Source organism: Stenella coeruleoalba, assembly GCF_951394435.1.
Source record: "Stenella coeruleoalba genome assembly, chromosome: 11".
In the NCBI taxonomy this organism is placed as follows: Eukaryota; Metazoa; Chordata; class Mammalia; order Artiodactyla; family Delphinidae; genus Stenella; species Stenella coeruleoalba.
Genome location: NC_137157.1, coordinates 93,097,100 through 93,113,267, shown reverse-complemented (window position 1 = coordinate 93,113,267; position 16,168 = coordinate 93,097,100). Strand labels below are relative to the sequence as shown.

At 43.7% G+C, this 16,168-nt stretch overlaps 1 protein-coding gene across 4 annotated transcripts in view; it reads left to right on the top strand.

Annotated features, from left to right (window-relative positions):
- ETV6 (ETS variant transcription factor 6) overlaps nucleotides 1-16,168 on the top strand; it is a 235,895-nt gene that overhangs the window by 178,423 nt on the left and 41,304 nt on the right. For all 4 annotated transcript variants that reach the window (XM_079936111.1, XM_079936110.1, XM_079936112.1 and 1 more), the window contains one exon: nucleotides 9,952-10,116. In XM_079936111.1, coding sequence (XP_079792237.1) covers nucleotides 9,952-10,116 — 165 coding nt within the window. The remainder of the gene's footprint in view (nucleotides 1-9,951; nucleotides 10,117-16,168) is intronic.

Here is a 16,168-nt window from a genome sequence, read left to right as displayed (position 1 = left end):
CCGTCGTGTGCCAAGCATGACGTGAGAATCGCTGAAATCGCCTTTAGCTACACACATGCACGTGTTAACTCTTAACACATGTGCCTACCAGTTAGCAGTTTGATGTCCCAGAAGGTAGAAGCAGCCATGAGGGGCACTGCTAATTTGGACACATGTCTGACAAATGAGGAGGAATTGGCTGGCGAAGTAGAAATGATGGAAATTTCGGTGAGAATGAAAACATCATCTTGGAACTGGGTAGGGAATTGAAAGGCACGAGCAGATATGTCTTCTTGACTTGAAGAAGGGAAATGACTTAAATTGAGGGGAAAACTACCTATGGGCCCATGATCTGAAAGGGACTAGAACCAAGTCTAGAGAATCAGGGTGCTCTTGAAAATGAAATTCGGACGTATCAACCGCACAGGGCATGAGAAGGGAGGAAGACAGCTAAAGAATCGGATGAGGTCGATGAGGGGACCTTCTCTGATGATCTCAATTTTTAAATAGATCCTTTTAAATATGAAAGTAACACAGGCTTAATAGAGAGAACTGGGAAATAAAAAATGAAAAGGGGATAGTAAACATCACCTGTAACTCAGTTGAGTGACGGTTGCTGTTAATATTTTTATGTTGCGTTATAATATTTTTCTATAAGTTGTTTGAGATTATATATGCACACATGCTATTTTGTGATTTTCCATATGAATAGATACTCTTTATAAATATTATGTTATTGGCTGCATAATTTTCTACCAGAGATGTTGTTTACAGTTTATTTAACTATTTCCTTATTGATGTTCCCAGTTTTTCACTATTAAAAATAACACTGCAATGAACATCTTTGTGCATGAACGATTTCTCTGTATCCTAAATTATTTTCTTAAGATAGATTCTCAGAAGTTAACGTTTACAGGGCTCTTAAACTATCACCAAGTTATTTACTAGAAAGATCATGCCAATTTATCTTACCACTGTTTTCTGTGTGCCCGTCTGATGAGCTCAGATTTTTAAAAAGAGGTATATAGTGGATGAAAGAACAAGTTACTGAAAATAAAATTTTTTATAAAACAAAAAATGAAATTTCGTCATTTACAACAGCATGATGTACCTGGAGGGCCTTCTGCTAAGTGAAACAAGTCAGACAGAGAAAGACAAACACTGTATGATATCACTTATATGTGGAATCTAAAAAATACAACAAACTAGTGAATATAATAAAAAAGAAGCAGACTCACAGATATAGAGAGCAAACCAGTGGTTGCCAGTGGGGAGAGGGGAGGGGGGAGGAGAAATGTAAGGGTATGGGAAGAAGGGACACAAACTACTATGTGTAGAATAAATAAGCTACAAGGATATATTGTACAGCACAAGGAATATAGCCAATATTTTATAACAACTGTAAGTGGAGTATAATCTTTAAAAATTGTGGGTTACTATATACCTATGACGTATATAATATTAGACATCAACTGTACCTCAAGAACAAAACAATTTAACATATAAAGGAGAGTATTTTAGATCTAGAATGTTAAAACTAAGTGAGCTAAAAACTATGGGAGATGCTTAAGAAAACTGTGTTTGGAGGGGCAGTAAAAGAATGAGCACGGTATCAGCATGCAGATTGGGTTGGGTGGCAAACAGAAAACAAAACTGGGCAACTTCTCTCTTCCCTCTCTTCCATCAAGCAGGGTGATTGTCAGACTGAAACAGGTAGTACAAACTGACATGAGGGAATTGAAGCCCAAGATGGGTGAATTGATTGTAAAAGTGAATCTAAGTTGTTCTAAATAAATTCAAGGCTCTTGGCCCAGACAGATGACATCCCAGAATAAAGAACTTACAAGGGTGAAAGGCCGCTGGCAGTGATCCCTAAGCATTGTGGGAAATGGAAGAGGCACTAAAAGAAAGAACATGAGCCATTGTTTACCTGACACTCAGAGCAGAAAAAGGAAAAAAGGCAGTATGTACAGACTAAAAACAGCTAACCTGTTATAACTTTCAGATGAAACTCAGGAGAGATCTTCAAACATATATGTTATAAGCACTTAGGACAAAGTTATCCCTTAGGAACCAACCACCTGCCCCTTCTCTTCATCTTCTTCAATAAGGTTGCTCTAACTTTTGTAGTTATTGTATTTCTGGACATCAAGAAAGCATTTTATTTGAATTTCAGATGGTTCCATTTATGGCTGAACTGGAAAGATGTAGTCCAAATATCAGAGTATTTACACGCGTTGATAATTGAACACCTGTACCCAAACGGAGCCAATAACTGGATCAGTCTCCAGCTGAAAGAAGGTAGCTAGTGTGTCACCAGGGTGCTCTCATTGTCAGCCCTCACCTAATCAGCGCTTTGTCGGTAACCTGTTGAGGCGACAGATGCTAATCAAAGCCACAGATGACATGAAGCTACAAAGTATAGATGATACTAGAGATGGGTCCAAATCTGGAGGGACTGCTGCAGGCTGGAATGATGATGGAGAATAGCAAGATGAAATCTAATACTGATTAATACACATCCTCACAGTGGGGTTCCAGACAGTAGCCATATATGTGCAGGGTAGGGAGATTATAGAGATGATAATGGCAAATAGCTATTAAGTGCCTTTGCTCTGTGCCAAATACTGTCCTTTGTATTTTATATCGTCATCATTTGTATCATCTTGCTCTATCCTAACTTTATGTCATCTGCCGATTTGACAAGCATGTCATCTGTGCTTCAGTGCCACTTGCTTCACAAGTTGAAAGTTGTCCCCATTCTCCAGTTGAGGCGAGTGAGACACAGAGAGGTTAAGAAACTTGTCTGAGCTCACACAGCTGGGAGGTAGAGTTTCCGTGCTGGTGCTCTGTGCCTACATGTTTAACCACTGTGAAAGTTCACACAGTCACTGAAACTTTTTTCTCTCTCTCCCTCTCTCTTTTTTTAAATCCTGAATTTAACTTGATGTCCTGCCAAAACACCAAATAACCTTAGACAGAGAGGCAAGGAGTCAATAAATATGGACTTCGGGCTAGACCAACTGGGTTCACATGTTGGCTCTTCCACTGGGTATGTGACTTTGGCCGTGTCACTTAACTTCTCAGTGCTCCAGTTTTCTCCTCTGTAAATGAGGATAGTGAATGTTTCTATAGTACAGGATGGCTGTGGGGATTAAATGAGTTGCCTACAGAAGGCATTTAGAACAGTGCCTTTCACACAGTAAATGCTGGTAAGCGTTTGCGGTTACAGACATCCCTGGGTATCCGCATGGGGGGATTGGTTCCAGGACCCCCTCAGATACCAAAATCCACAGATGCTCAAGTCCCTCATATGAACTCGTGTAGTATTTGCATATACCCTACCTACGCACATCCTCCCATATACTTTAAATCATCTCTAGATTACTTATAATACCTAACACACTGCAAATGCTATGTAATTTGTTGTGACTACGATGTAAACGCTATGTAAATAGCTGCTAGCACACAGCAAATTCAAGTTTTGCTTCTGGGAACTTTCTGGATTTTTTTTTCTGAGTATTTTTGATCTGCAGTTGGTTGGATGTGGAACCTCGATACGGAGGGCAACTGGAGAATCCATGTGGTGGGGTGTTAAGAGTTGGGGCCTGGTTTTCAATCCCAGCACCACCATTTCCATTTACCGTGTGTGGCAGTTTTCTCCTCTACAAAACGAGAAGGAATAACCGTTGTAGTGAAGACTCATGTAAATGCTCAGTAATTGTTAGCTATTATGATGAACAGAAACATTGTCCGGAGATAGAAAGGTTCTAGCCCTGCTTCTGGTACTACTTTTAGCAACGGGAGGCAAATGGCATCTCCAGAGGAGGCAGGCAGGCCTGTAAGGCTCTAAAAAAGGCAGTACAGAACTTCTGTTTGGACCAATGAAGGATGTTTAATCTTAAGGCAAGATGACTAAGCAAGGAAGTGATAACCTTCCTCACTATGTCAAGGGTTACGGAACTGTTCGGTGTCATCGAATCTAGTTATGAGACACCGTGGGAGGTTGGAAAGAGTCAGGGAACCTGGGGGAACTTGATCCTGATTCAATCTCTTAACTTTTCCCAGCTTCAGTTGCCTAATGAATAAGAGGCAGTGGGAGTTGTCTTCTACGATTCTGTCCTCTAAGCCACAGAATCTGCAGCCAGTTCCTGTGTACACAGAACATTTAGGATAAAGGGTGTTTTTGATGAATGTTTACTATAGCAAAAGAGCTTGAATTGAGTATTACGCAAACCAGCAACATCCTCTAATGACTCTGAGCCCCGTTTCCTCATCTGTTAAATTGAAATGAGACTACCGTGGGTTTCACAGGGCTTTTTGGAGAATTACCTGAGGTCATACACGTGAAAACACCTTCTTAAAATGTTGTTTATTATTGCCGTTACCGGGTTATAACTTTTCCAAGAATTAGAATATAAAAAAATACTCGTAAGCACCAAACTCTATTTAAAGTAACTTAATCTGTTTTCCGTGATTCAGAGGAGGCTTCAGGAAGTTACAAAATCTCAGGGTCATTGTCGCGAGCACAGAGTAGCTCTGTAGAAAAAGGGTTCCAGCTGCTTGTAAATGGCAGCGTCTTGACCGTATTAAACCCAGAAGGGAGAGAGATCACATACTTTAAGCCCCTCGTTTTACAGATGAAGCCACTGAACCAAAGAGAAACTGAGTGGCCGGCCCAGCATCACATGTTAATTAATGGCGGATCTGGGAATAAAATCCAGGTTCCTATCTCTCAGCATGCTTTCCGTCGTTAGTTTAAACATAACTCAAAAAGTCTGCATCGAGGCTAAGAGTGTACTGATGAATGTGGCTGCTTCTTTGAACATGGAATTGGAGAGCTATCACAAGGAAGTTTAAGGGTCTGGGTATGTCATTGAAGGGTACAGCCCCATGAACTTGACTTGACCCACTTGGGAAAAAAAGTGCGGTGGAACTCTTAGTAATTTTCTTAATCATAGCAGTTCATTTCTTCTGTGCAAAATCCTTCTCAACTATGCTCTGAAATTAATTGGCGTTAAAAATGCAGGTCTTGGGGTGGCTTTCACAGGCTTGTTATGTGCACAGGGAATAGCATAATGTAGGTACGGAATAATGGTCTCTCTCTCTTTTCTTTTTACTAGTGATCATTAACATGTATATTCTCCAACTTTGTTGAGCTAACATTGCAACACGTAACTGTAAAACAAGTTACATGTGATGCGTTCCTCCCTGGTCTTGCTCGTGTTCGGTTACACTAGCAACTGTCTACGCAGGATTGGCGTGTGCACAGCAGGTGCCTGTGAGCAAGTAGCTAGTGACGGTAGAGCCTTATTCCTGGATGCATTAAAAGCAGAGTCTCGCCTACACCTCCCTCTTCTTCCCATGTATAATCTCTTTCTCCAGGGATCTACAGGGTTTTTTTTGCTCTATTTTTAGTCTGTTGATAACTTGAGAAACCTCCCAGGATCAAAGTCTCAGAGGGGCAGGATTCATTTCACTCAGTCTTTTCGGAATCCCCAGTGGATGTTGAAAATCAGTCTGCATTCTGAATCTGGATGGGAAATACGTGGGTCAGCAGAACGTGGTGGATAAGAGCACAGGCTCGGAAACCCGGTGCCCTGGGTTCGAAATCTCAGCTCCTCTTGTGTTTTTGGTCACTGTGGTCGTGTGCCTTTGGGCAAATCCCTTAAATGCCCTGGGCCTTAGTTTCATCAGCTGAAACCCCCTCTCATAGGTTACTGTGAGCATGCAGTCAGATGAACTGGTATTTATAAAGTGTTCAAAATGGTGCTGGGTGACTATTAAGTGAATTCAATGGTCCTGATTCGACGGGAGTGACTTCTCCATCCAAAGGTGTAACACCCAGGCCTTAGGGCCCTGAGGTTTGAGGAAAGGAGGCTTCTTTTTCCTCAGTTAGAATGGCAGAGCGCATCCTACACCAGGACCTTTTTATTCTGTTGAATTGAAAAGGGTACAGCAGTGGGACTTGACTTTGAACACCAAGGTTTATCCAACCTCTTCCGGCTCGGTGCATGTGTTCGCATTCTCTCCCTGGAAGAGCAGTGATTCTGCATCAGTGTATCGCCTGGCCTCACGCAGGTAGCCTAGTCTGTCGGGGTCACTTTTGTAAAACTGCTAGGATTGCCGTGGTGTTCCCGGGACGGACTGAGACTCGCCAGGTCCCCTTAGCCCACAAGCGTTCAGTAGGTCCCTGGTGAGGGGGTTTCCACGTGATGGTTCCACTTGCTTCGGGGGCTGGGCTGTGGGAGAGATTAATGGGAAGTGAAAAGAGAAACAGTTGTTCTTAACCGGCAGGGCTGTTTGGAGTGTGCGCCTCTTCTTGTATTTAGGGAAAAGATTACTCATGCGTATTTTCTTCCATAGAATATAAAGAACCTCAAATTACTACTGTGTACCCACCCCCTTCTCACCCGCCTCCCTCACTTCAGTGTCTCCTCTGCAGAAACTTCAGCATTTTACTCTCATTTCCCCTCCCGAGCGGGATTCGGTTCTGTATTTGCTTTGGCACTCCCTCTTCCAACAAGCTACCCCCGTCCTTTTTCCTGTTTCTGACCAAGCATCTTCTGCCCTGCGGCCCTCTTGCCCCAAGGCAGTTGCTTAGGCCATGCTTGTCTGGTCCTCACATTCGTCCCCTAAAGCCTGGCTGTGCTCTTGCCTCTTGTGTGAAGGAGAAGAAAGGAAAAGTCCCTAATAACTAATCACTCTGCTGTTCCCGTTCAAAGGTGACACCATTGAGTGTAGGAAGTCAACTCTAAGGGTTTGTGTTGTTCTTTTTTTTAACCAGTTCAAAAGTTGAGGTCTTGCTGAACCATTTTCACACACGCCCCACACACACACCTCGCTGTGATCCCAGATATGCATTTTCAAGGTCATTGGGAAGAGCTGGGATACCTCCTATCTCCAAGGACCTTTTTTTTAATTAACTTTTTAAAAATGCAGTTTTTTTTAATGTATTATTTATTTGGTTGCACCAGGTCTTAGTTGTAGCAGGTGGCCTTCTTAGTTGTGGCTCACGGGCTCCTTAGTTGTGGCACACAGCCTCCTCAGTTGCGGCATGCATGTGGGATCTAGTTCCCTGACCAGGGACCGAACCCGGACCCCCTGCATTGGGAGCGTGGAGTCCCATCTACCGTACCACCAGGGAAGTCCCTGAAAATGCAATTCTTAAAGGTTACAGTTATTACCAAATACTGCCTGTATTCCCCATGTTGTACAATACATCCTTGAGCCTCTCTTACACCCAGTAATTTGTACCTCCCACCCCCCGACCCCTATATTGCATCCCCCGACCAGTGGAAACCACTAGTTTGTTCTCTGTGTCTGTGAGTCTGCTTCTTTTTTTGTTATATGCACTAGTTTGTTGTATATTTTAGATGCCACATACAAGTGATATCATTCAGTATTTGTCTTTCTCTACCTTATTTCACTTAGCATAAGGCCCTCCAAGTCCATCCATGTCCCAAGGACCTTTTTTTTTTTTTTAATGTTATTTTATTTTTGGCTGCATTGGGTCTTCGTTGCTACAGGCAGGCTTTCTCTAGTTGTGGCGAGCGGGGGCTACTCTTCGTTGCAGTGCACGGGCTTCTCATTGCGGTGGCTTCTCTTGTTGTGGAGCACGGGCTCTAGGCACGCAGGCTTCAGTAGTTGTGGCTCGCGGGCTCAGTAGTTGTGGCTCGCGGGCTCTAGAGCGCAGGCTCAGTAGTTGTGGCTCACGGGCTTAGTTGCTCCGCGGCACGTGGGATCTTCCCGGACCAGGGTTCGAACCCGTGTCCCCTGCATTGGCAGGTGGATTCTCAACCACTGCACCACCAGGGAAGCCGAGGACCATTTTTAATAGGCATTGCTTCTTGGCCCAGTCAAGAGTCCAAAACAAAACCTTGAATTCTTTAGTGGCTGTGTTTATCCTAAAGATCATAGAGCAGTAACATACTACACGTTATTATTTTACAATGCCCCTTTCTTCACGTGAAAAAAAAATCATAAAACTTAAAAAACAAGGAAAAAACTCTCAATGCCCATCTCTAATTATGTCAGTGCCCAGAGTGCTTTATTGGTGCCCTACACAGTGGACCAGTTTCAAAGAGACTTCCCCAGAGTCCAAGGAAACCAGCTGCCCTTCTTTAAAAGTAGACTTTGCAAAGAAGCCAACTGCAAGACAGAGCCAGTTGTCATGCCCAGAGGCCCTGGATCTTCTCAAGGGCATCTGAGCCATTCCATTCCCCAGTCCACCCGGGAGGAAAAGCAGCCCATCCAAATAGACCAGACAGTGCTTTGTCATGCCTGACATAAGGATGAAAGGTGCTTCTTTCCAGGATCAAACTGAAGGACACTTGTCAGAGCACACACTTGGCGTCTCCTTAGCAAGCTGGAGTAACTAAATAGAGAGACTGACGCTCCTCTTAGCAAACACTGATTCTGTTGTATTTGAACTATTAATTCATACGATATTTTAGAGAATAAAGCACTCTTGAGCATCTAGCTTCTTCTAACCCCTCAGTTCTCAGACAGCTTGGTTTCAGGATTTCTTTTGATTCTTTAAAATTATTGAAGACCCCAAAGAGCTTTGCTCATGTAGCTTCTATCTATATTTACCATATTGGAAATCAAAACTGAAAATTTTAAGTATTTGTTATAATATATATAAAAATATTGCTTAACTCACTGAAAAATAAGCCAAGTAAATGTTAACATAAATATATATTTATGAATATATTTTCCAAAACCAAAAAAAATGAGAGTGGCATGCTTTGTTTTACATTTTTGCAAGTCTGTTTAATGTCTAGCTTCATAGAAAATGGATGGATTCTCATGTCTGCTGTCATATCACATGCTGTGTAGCCTCTAGAAAATTCCACCATATGCTCATGAAGGAATGAGAATGAAAAAGGCAGAGATAACCTCTTAATATTGTTGTGAAAAGAGTTTTGACTTCATGGACACCCTGAAAAGGTCTTGGGAACCCTGAAGGGTCCCTGGATCACACTTTGATAACGACTGCTCTAAACCCCTTGAATGATATGTCCAAGATTTCCCGCAACTGCAAAATCAAATAAAAACAGATTCACGGTCAGGCTTCCAGACAGAGACCCAGCCCGAGCCATCCTCTCAGCTCCCTTTCACCCACTCCTGTCCGACTCAGACTTCAAGTACCACCCCTACCAGGAAGTTCTGACATCAGCAAGTACAGTAAACAGGCGAGAGACCTTTTATCCTTACCTTGCCCTCTCATTCCCAGAGGCTCTAGCCTGATAGCTTCCCAGAGGCGAGTGCGTTGCTCTTCCTGGAAGAAGTTTCAGGGAACACTTCATTATTTGGCATCTCTGGAAGGTCAGGCCCCGCTCTGGAACATTCTCACTTTGAAAGGACGCTGGGCTACAATCAGATCAGCTCTGATTCTTTTCTTTTTTTTAACATCTCTATTGCAGTATAATTGCTTTACAGTGGTGTGTTAGTTTCTGCTTTATAACAAAGCGAATCAGTTATACATATACACATGTTCCCATATCTCTTCCCTCCTGCGTCTCCCTCCCTCCCACCCCAGCGCTGAATCTGAAGTCGCCTCCAAAGCACACTGACATTTGTCATGACTCTGAGCCCCCTCAGGTGCTTCAGGTCCACTCCACAGCTGCACCTTCAGGGCAGACCAGGAATCCGGACACCCCTGGAGCTGCGGCCGGCCAAGGAAGGACAGGGCTGTGAGACCTACGGTTCCTTAAAGACATAAAAAGGGATTTTTCCCCCCCATTTTGCCTCTAAATAAAAAGTTCATTTGATATCGCACCTTGCCACTCATGAAGCTTGGGTTTTACCTGGGATTCAGAGCGGAACCTAAGGGCTCTTCGGATACGGAGACTCAATTTCATTAACCATTCGGAAATCTTTGCCCTTTATTTCAACTGTCTAACTGACAAGACCTTTTTTCTCTCTCTCTCTCTCTCTTTTCTTTCTGCCTTGCTGTCTCTCCAACAGGCTTGCAGCCAATGTACTGGAGCAGAGATGACGTAGCCCAGTGGCTCAAGTGGGCTGAAAATGAGTTTTCTCTAAGGCCGATTGACAGCAGCACGTTTGAGATGAATGGCAAAGCTCTCCTGCTCCTGACCAAAGAGGACTTTCGCTACCGGTCTCCTCATTCAGGTGAGGGTCTGGACTCCGGACACGGGCTCAGCCTGGAATGTCTGGTAGCCAGAGTTGGCCTTTGTCACCACTTAGCCTCCCAAGAGATCTCCACATCGTCACCGTGAACGCAAGGACAGTGACCCAGCTTAGTAGAGGACAGATCCTGCTGACGTAGGCCAGTTTGAGGGGAGAAGAGGAAGAATTTCCAGGACCGGGGGAAACTTTTAAGGTTAGGAGAAGTAACCCAGTTCGGACCTATAGACCCTGGTACTTAAGGGATCTCATTGCACCACCAAATAAGGAAGAAAATGCATTCTGACCCTCTCTCTCTGCCTTGCTTCTGATTCTGAAGACTTTTACAAGAGATGCTTGAGCGTGAGTGTAGATTGCAAACTGCTCAGTTAAAAACAAAGACAGGAAGATTTCGCTGGCGATCCAGTGGTTAAGACTCCGCACTCCCAGTGCAGGGGACGTGGGTTTGATCCCTGGTCAGGGAACCAAGATCCCACATGCCGCGTGGTGCAGGCAAAGAAAACAAAAACAAATAACAAAAGACAGCAGAGGCAGGGGAATGAGCACTGCTGAGGTAGGAGGAGTAGAAAAGGAAAGAAGAATCGAGGGAACGAGAGAGAAGGGCTGGGAAAGGTGGAGATCCTAGTAGCCCAGGCAAGTTTAGAAACAAATGCCCGGGGCTTCAAGTGATTTCCTTTAGAAGTACTGAATTCTTTGAAGTAATGCATCTTGTAGCTTGTAGAACCCCTGAAAAATACAAGCAACGCATCTAACGAGAAAGATTTGTCAAAATAAGGGCTCCTGAAGCCACATGGGAAGGTTGCATTCAGTAAGGAGCTTTTGTACCTGCAAAGTGTATTCCTGACGTGGGGAAGGTTTCAAATATACTTTCCAACTTCATTTCTCACACTTGATGGGTATTTTGAAGTAGAGATTTGGGAACTCCATATGTCCAAGGGGAACTTTGGTCTCAGGTTTCTGCCTCTTGAGTGCAGTTATTCAAGGACTGATGGGCCCTCCCTCTGTCAAGTCTCACCGCCAGCCCCACTTCGATGCAACTCGTCTGGCAGAGACCGTGTCTTCTTGACTGAGGGCAGGGGTCCCACAGGAGGTCTGTGCCCAGCCACGTTTACCCCGATTTACTCCTGGAGGCTGGCCGGGAGTTAATGCACTAGCTAACCGCCACGAGGAAACAGCCCCATCACAGAGGGTAAGATAAGGGTGTGTATGGAACAGTATCGCCCCAGCTTTTCCCAATTGCAGCAGAACCGTTTATATGAGGAAATGATAAAGGGGAAGGTTCCCCCAGAAGTATAGATGTTAATGGAAACTTGAAAACTTAAATCAAGGCTGAAAAACAGATCATTGCTATGGTTTTATAAGGGACACAAACCTACCTGAAACATTTGGTCTTCAATCATTGATTCTTTCTGTAGCCTCAGAACAAGAAAACCGTCAAACAATGATATAAATAAATAAATAAAACTAACCTAAAAGGAACCTCGATAGTTCCTTTTAATTTAATGCAAAAACACTTCCCTTTTCTGTTCCAGTGGAAACTCAAAGATTATACTCAAAGGGGCAAAGTTACCTATCTGGAGGAAAAGAGCTCTGACTCTTTAGGGTTCCGGAGAAATTACTCATGTCAGGCAAACAGAGGAAAACATAGTGATGTGTTTTAACTTGATTTGACTTAGACTTTGTAAATCTGCCTTCCCCCCACCCTATCTCAGGCGTTCCTTTTTGTTGCTGATTTATTTTTCTGTCCAGTGACCTCTCAACTTTCCTTGTGAAACTAGGTTCTCTCTGCTCAAAGCTGGGAGCGAAGATACACAGAACCTGTCAGTACGCCCTTGCCACTTTGTCAGGTCTTTGCCAGGTGGGCCACGTGGGAAGCTGGACAGGAGCCTGCTGCCCAGTTGGAGCCAGGATTGCACTGAACCTGAAGGCGCAGGGAGCTGGGGAAGGAGAGAGCAGAGTCGGGTGGGTCTCAAGAAAGCAGGAGTGAAGTTGGTCTGGGACGTGAAGGATGGAACTGAGTGGGTGGGTCACTGGAGCAGCATTAACTTAGTGTGTTTGGGCAGCGGTAAGGAAGCCCCCCTACGGATGGAAGAGGCAGCATGAGGCTGGTGCGATAGTCGGGGCGTGGTGCTGTAGCCACGGTTGGGAGGGGGCAGTAGAAATTCATTCCGTGAGTGTTCCCTGGGCAGCCCCACATCAGAGGACGGAAATTTGGGCTGAAGGACTTGAGAGATAGAGATGACTTCCAGTTGGGTTGTCCAGTGAGGCTCAGTGGTGTGGTAGTGGAGCCGGACTTTGAAAGCTTTGAAAGGTGAGCAAGCGGTAGGTAAGGAAAGGTGTCGAGGCCAGTTCGTGTGGGGGAGGAACTCAGAGAGGAGGCCACGTGAGCTAGACACTGTTCATCGTCACTCATCACCGCCCCCCTCACCTGTCTGCTTGCCTCTTCATGTCTCAAGTTCTGCTACTTTCTCCAGGAATGCTTTCCCTGGCTCCCATCCCTGCATCCCTGATTCCACTCCACCTTCCTTTCCTCCACCTCTCCGCACCTCGATCTGGGTCCTCTTTTATCTCAGAGCATTTCCTAATTCTGTCATGGCCCCTGACACACACACACACACACACACACACACACACACACACGTGTCACACACTGTGTTACATGTGATTGTTTTCTAATCCGTATCCTCTCCCGGAGTAGAGAGTTCAGTCTGGACAGGGCTGTGTCCTGTTAAGCTGCCACGTCTCCAGCGTCTAGTGCAGCATTCAGTCAGCACTCAATAAATATTGGTTGAATTATGACCCAACCTGAGAGTGCCTTAAAGCCCAGGTTAAGGAGATTGGATGTTATTTTGCAGGTAATGGGAAACCACTGAAAGGTTTTGATCAGGAGAATGATACGATTGGAGCTCTCCCTTTGGTATAGACATTTGCCATCAGTGCATAGGGTGGATTTACTGGGTCACTAAAAGCAGGGAAGCTAGATACAGTGCCATTGCTACGGTCCTCATGCAAGGTGCTGAAGTCCAGAATAGGATCAGTGACACCAGAATAATAATACTTCCGGCACTTTGGCCAAGCGATGCCAGGACATCCAGGAAGATGCGTCCTGTTCTGCAGAATCTGAGACAGGAACCAGGCCAAGCTGGGAATAATCATTTTGAGTATCATCCCCATTACATCAAGCTGAGCATAACTTTACACCGTAGGTAATTTAATTAAGGCATCAACCGGAAAGCCATGGACAGAATATCAAGGTGATACCTGCCAGTAGCGGCCATAAGAAAACTTATCACAAACAGGGGAGAATTGTCAGAGGGATTGGAAGACAGAACTAAGTAGGAGTTGAGAAGACCCTTCCCATGAAGTAGCCAGCCAGCAGGGTGATGAGGGCGTGATATACCTGCTCACATTCTCCTTAGATAGAGACAAGGTATAAATAGAAAACCTTGTTTCTCTCTCAGGTGTAACATTTGGTACTGCTGCTTCTGATGTGGGCTTTGCTTTTGCCTTTGGTGTAGATGTCGTGAGGCCCAGGTTCTACACGTGGCTCTTCCGCAGATCACATCACCTCATTTGCCCTTATTTTCCTCATCCATAAAACAGGATTTTCAGCAAGGGGATCCTAAACTCCCTTCAACTCTGAATAGGTCAACCCAGCTTCAGCCACTGAAAGTGTTCAGCTTCCAATAAACATTACAACTTCCCACCTACAGGCAGTAAATAAATATTCAAGAACTTGGTCTCCTTCGACCTGTATACCTTGTAAAACCTAGACTTCACCCGGTTTTTTCCTGTCTTTCCTTGGATCTTTTTTGCTGCCTACGACAAAGCAGCAGCTTCTCACTAGTCATGGGGCTGCTAGAATGAAGCAAAAGTACCTGGTGGCCGGCGCATCACCATGAATGGATGTTTATAGCTTCCTCCCAGCCACGTTTCCTGCCTGGCCTCACCCAGACTTCTGCTTTCTGTGTTTGGAAATAACATTCCTTGACACTACTCATTCCAGATGTAGAGAGGAGAGAACGGGAGCTCAATGAATTATAATTACTTGAACTACTGAGATACCTGAAGTCAAATATGGTAGCCTCTCTGAACTCCGCATTCTTTGACCAATTTAACAAACCACATTTACCGTGTCCACCTCCAGGACAAAGGTCCTCCCTTTTCAACCACTAGAATAAAATAGGGAATGTACTAGAATGTACTTTAAAATATCATCTCCAAACAGAAGATGTCAAGGTTGAATATAAATGGGGTCTAGTTTTTGAAATAATCTCTCAATCAGAGGATACGACAGGATGACATATTTATGACATCCTCAAAGTTAAGGAAAAAACGTAAAGGAATCTCAGCTTTATAAACTGTCACCCGGACAGGGTAATATTACCTAGTCCTTGAGCGACTAGGTAGTTACCATATTAAATGGTCTGGGATGATTTAAATTCAAAGGGATTTCACTGAATTTTATGAATTCAATGAATGTCTTACAATGAATAACTCCGTGTTTCTTGACCACCTTGAGACTGTGAAAACATATTAATAAGACGGAACAGACAAGTTAGCACTGATACTAACTTTTATTTAGAGTTGTTCAGGTGGAACGTATTTATGTATCCATTATTTAAATGAACAAAAAGTTATTAATTTAATTCATGTTAGACTTTCTATCAATGCTAAAAAAAAAAAAGCGAAAAGCAAAACAAACATATTTTCAAAGTTCCTTCAAGCCAGTTCAGCAAAAAGTGAATTGGGGTTTTACTAAGTAAATCAGTTTTTCCCGTACTGCGGTGTGATGTTACAAACCTCTCCAACCCACCAGAACCTTTGACTTTGGAAATACGCTTTGCTTGTGATCTTCAAATATAGTAAAATTTCTTTGAAATTTCTTTAAAGTGAAAATACCAGTCTTTATCTACATATAGTTCCTTGGAAACCAACTTGCCTATTAATCTCTATTAAGCAATGGTGGGTGGTTTGCTGAATTGAGCAGCTGAATCAACGGGCTGTTTTAGACTCAAGTCACAGGGTCTGAGGCCGTGGGTCACAGAGGGGAACGTTAGCCCTGAAGTGCGGGAGTTCCAGCAGACATGACCCTTGACTGAAGACACCCAGAGTGGCTTCTTTCTTCCCTTGCTGTGTCTTGGAGCAACACAAGCGAAAAATATGTGTATTACCCATCGGAGAAGTGCTTAGATAAGTCAGTTACAGGAAAGTCACTGCATTTCTTAGAACTTAGGTTATCCTGGCAGTGAAATGGTGGCGATAACTGAACTTTCTGCTGTACAGAGTCATATTTTAACATGTAAAACATACAACACGTCCTTTAATTAACAGTGCATACTTATGTCACGGTATTTGGATTTTCTCACAAGCTTATTCTTTGCTTTATCTTACCTTATATTCTGTATCCAGGTAAAGGCAGTTGTCTTACTAGATGTCTTTTCTAAGTGATTTATTCTCCTCTTAAATATAATATTCAAATTTTCCCACAACCTGCTCCCATTTTTTCCCTGAGATCTCCGTGTCCAAGACATAGATACCAACTGAATTTCACATATTTGTTCCTAAGTAAAAGAGTAGGTTTATTTTTACGGTCACAGAAGGCACTCCGCATTACATTAAAATGTTTGTAATTCAAGCAGCCTACAAAAATGGATTGAATGGAATGCTTGGAAACTAAGATAGAGCGGAGTTGGAAAGCCAGGCCATCCCATGGTGGGAATGTTTGTTAGGCCACCAGTGGGATCCCCCAGGCCTGTGTCTGCGTTGGTGTTTTCACTGTGGAATTTATGATGAAACTGAAGGAGCCGAGGCCTCGGACTTCACTTTGAACCTATCACAGGCAGAGAGGACCGGCAGAGAGAGTTTGCTCTGACAAATCTGAAGTGTCCCTCCCACACTGTGCCTGCTTTCATTTACTTATTTATTTTTTAAAGAATTGGTCAGAAGGAAACTAAAATCTCTGAATAAAAACGGAAGAGAGAGACAGAGAAAAGAGAACAGTTTGCAGATGTAAGAATGTGTTACTTTAGATAAT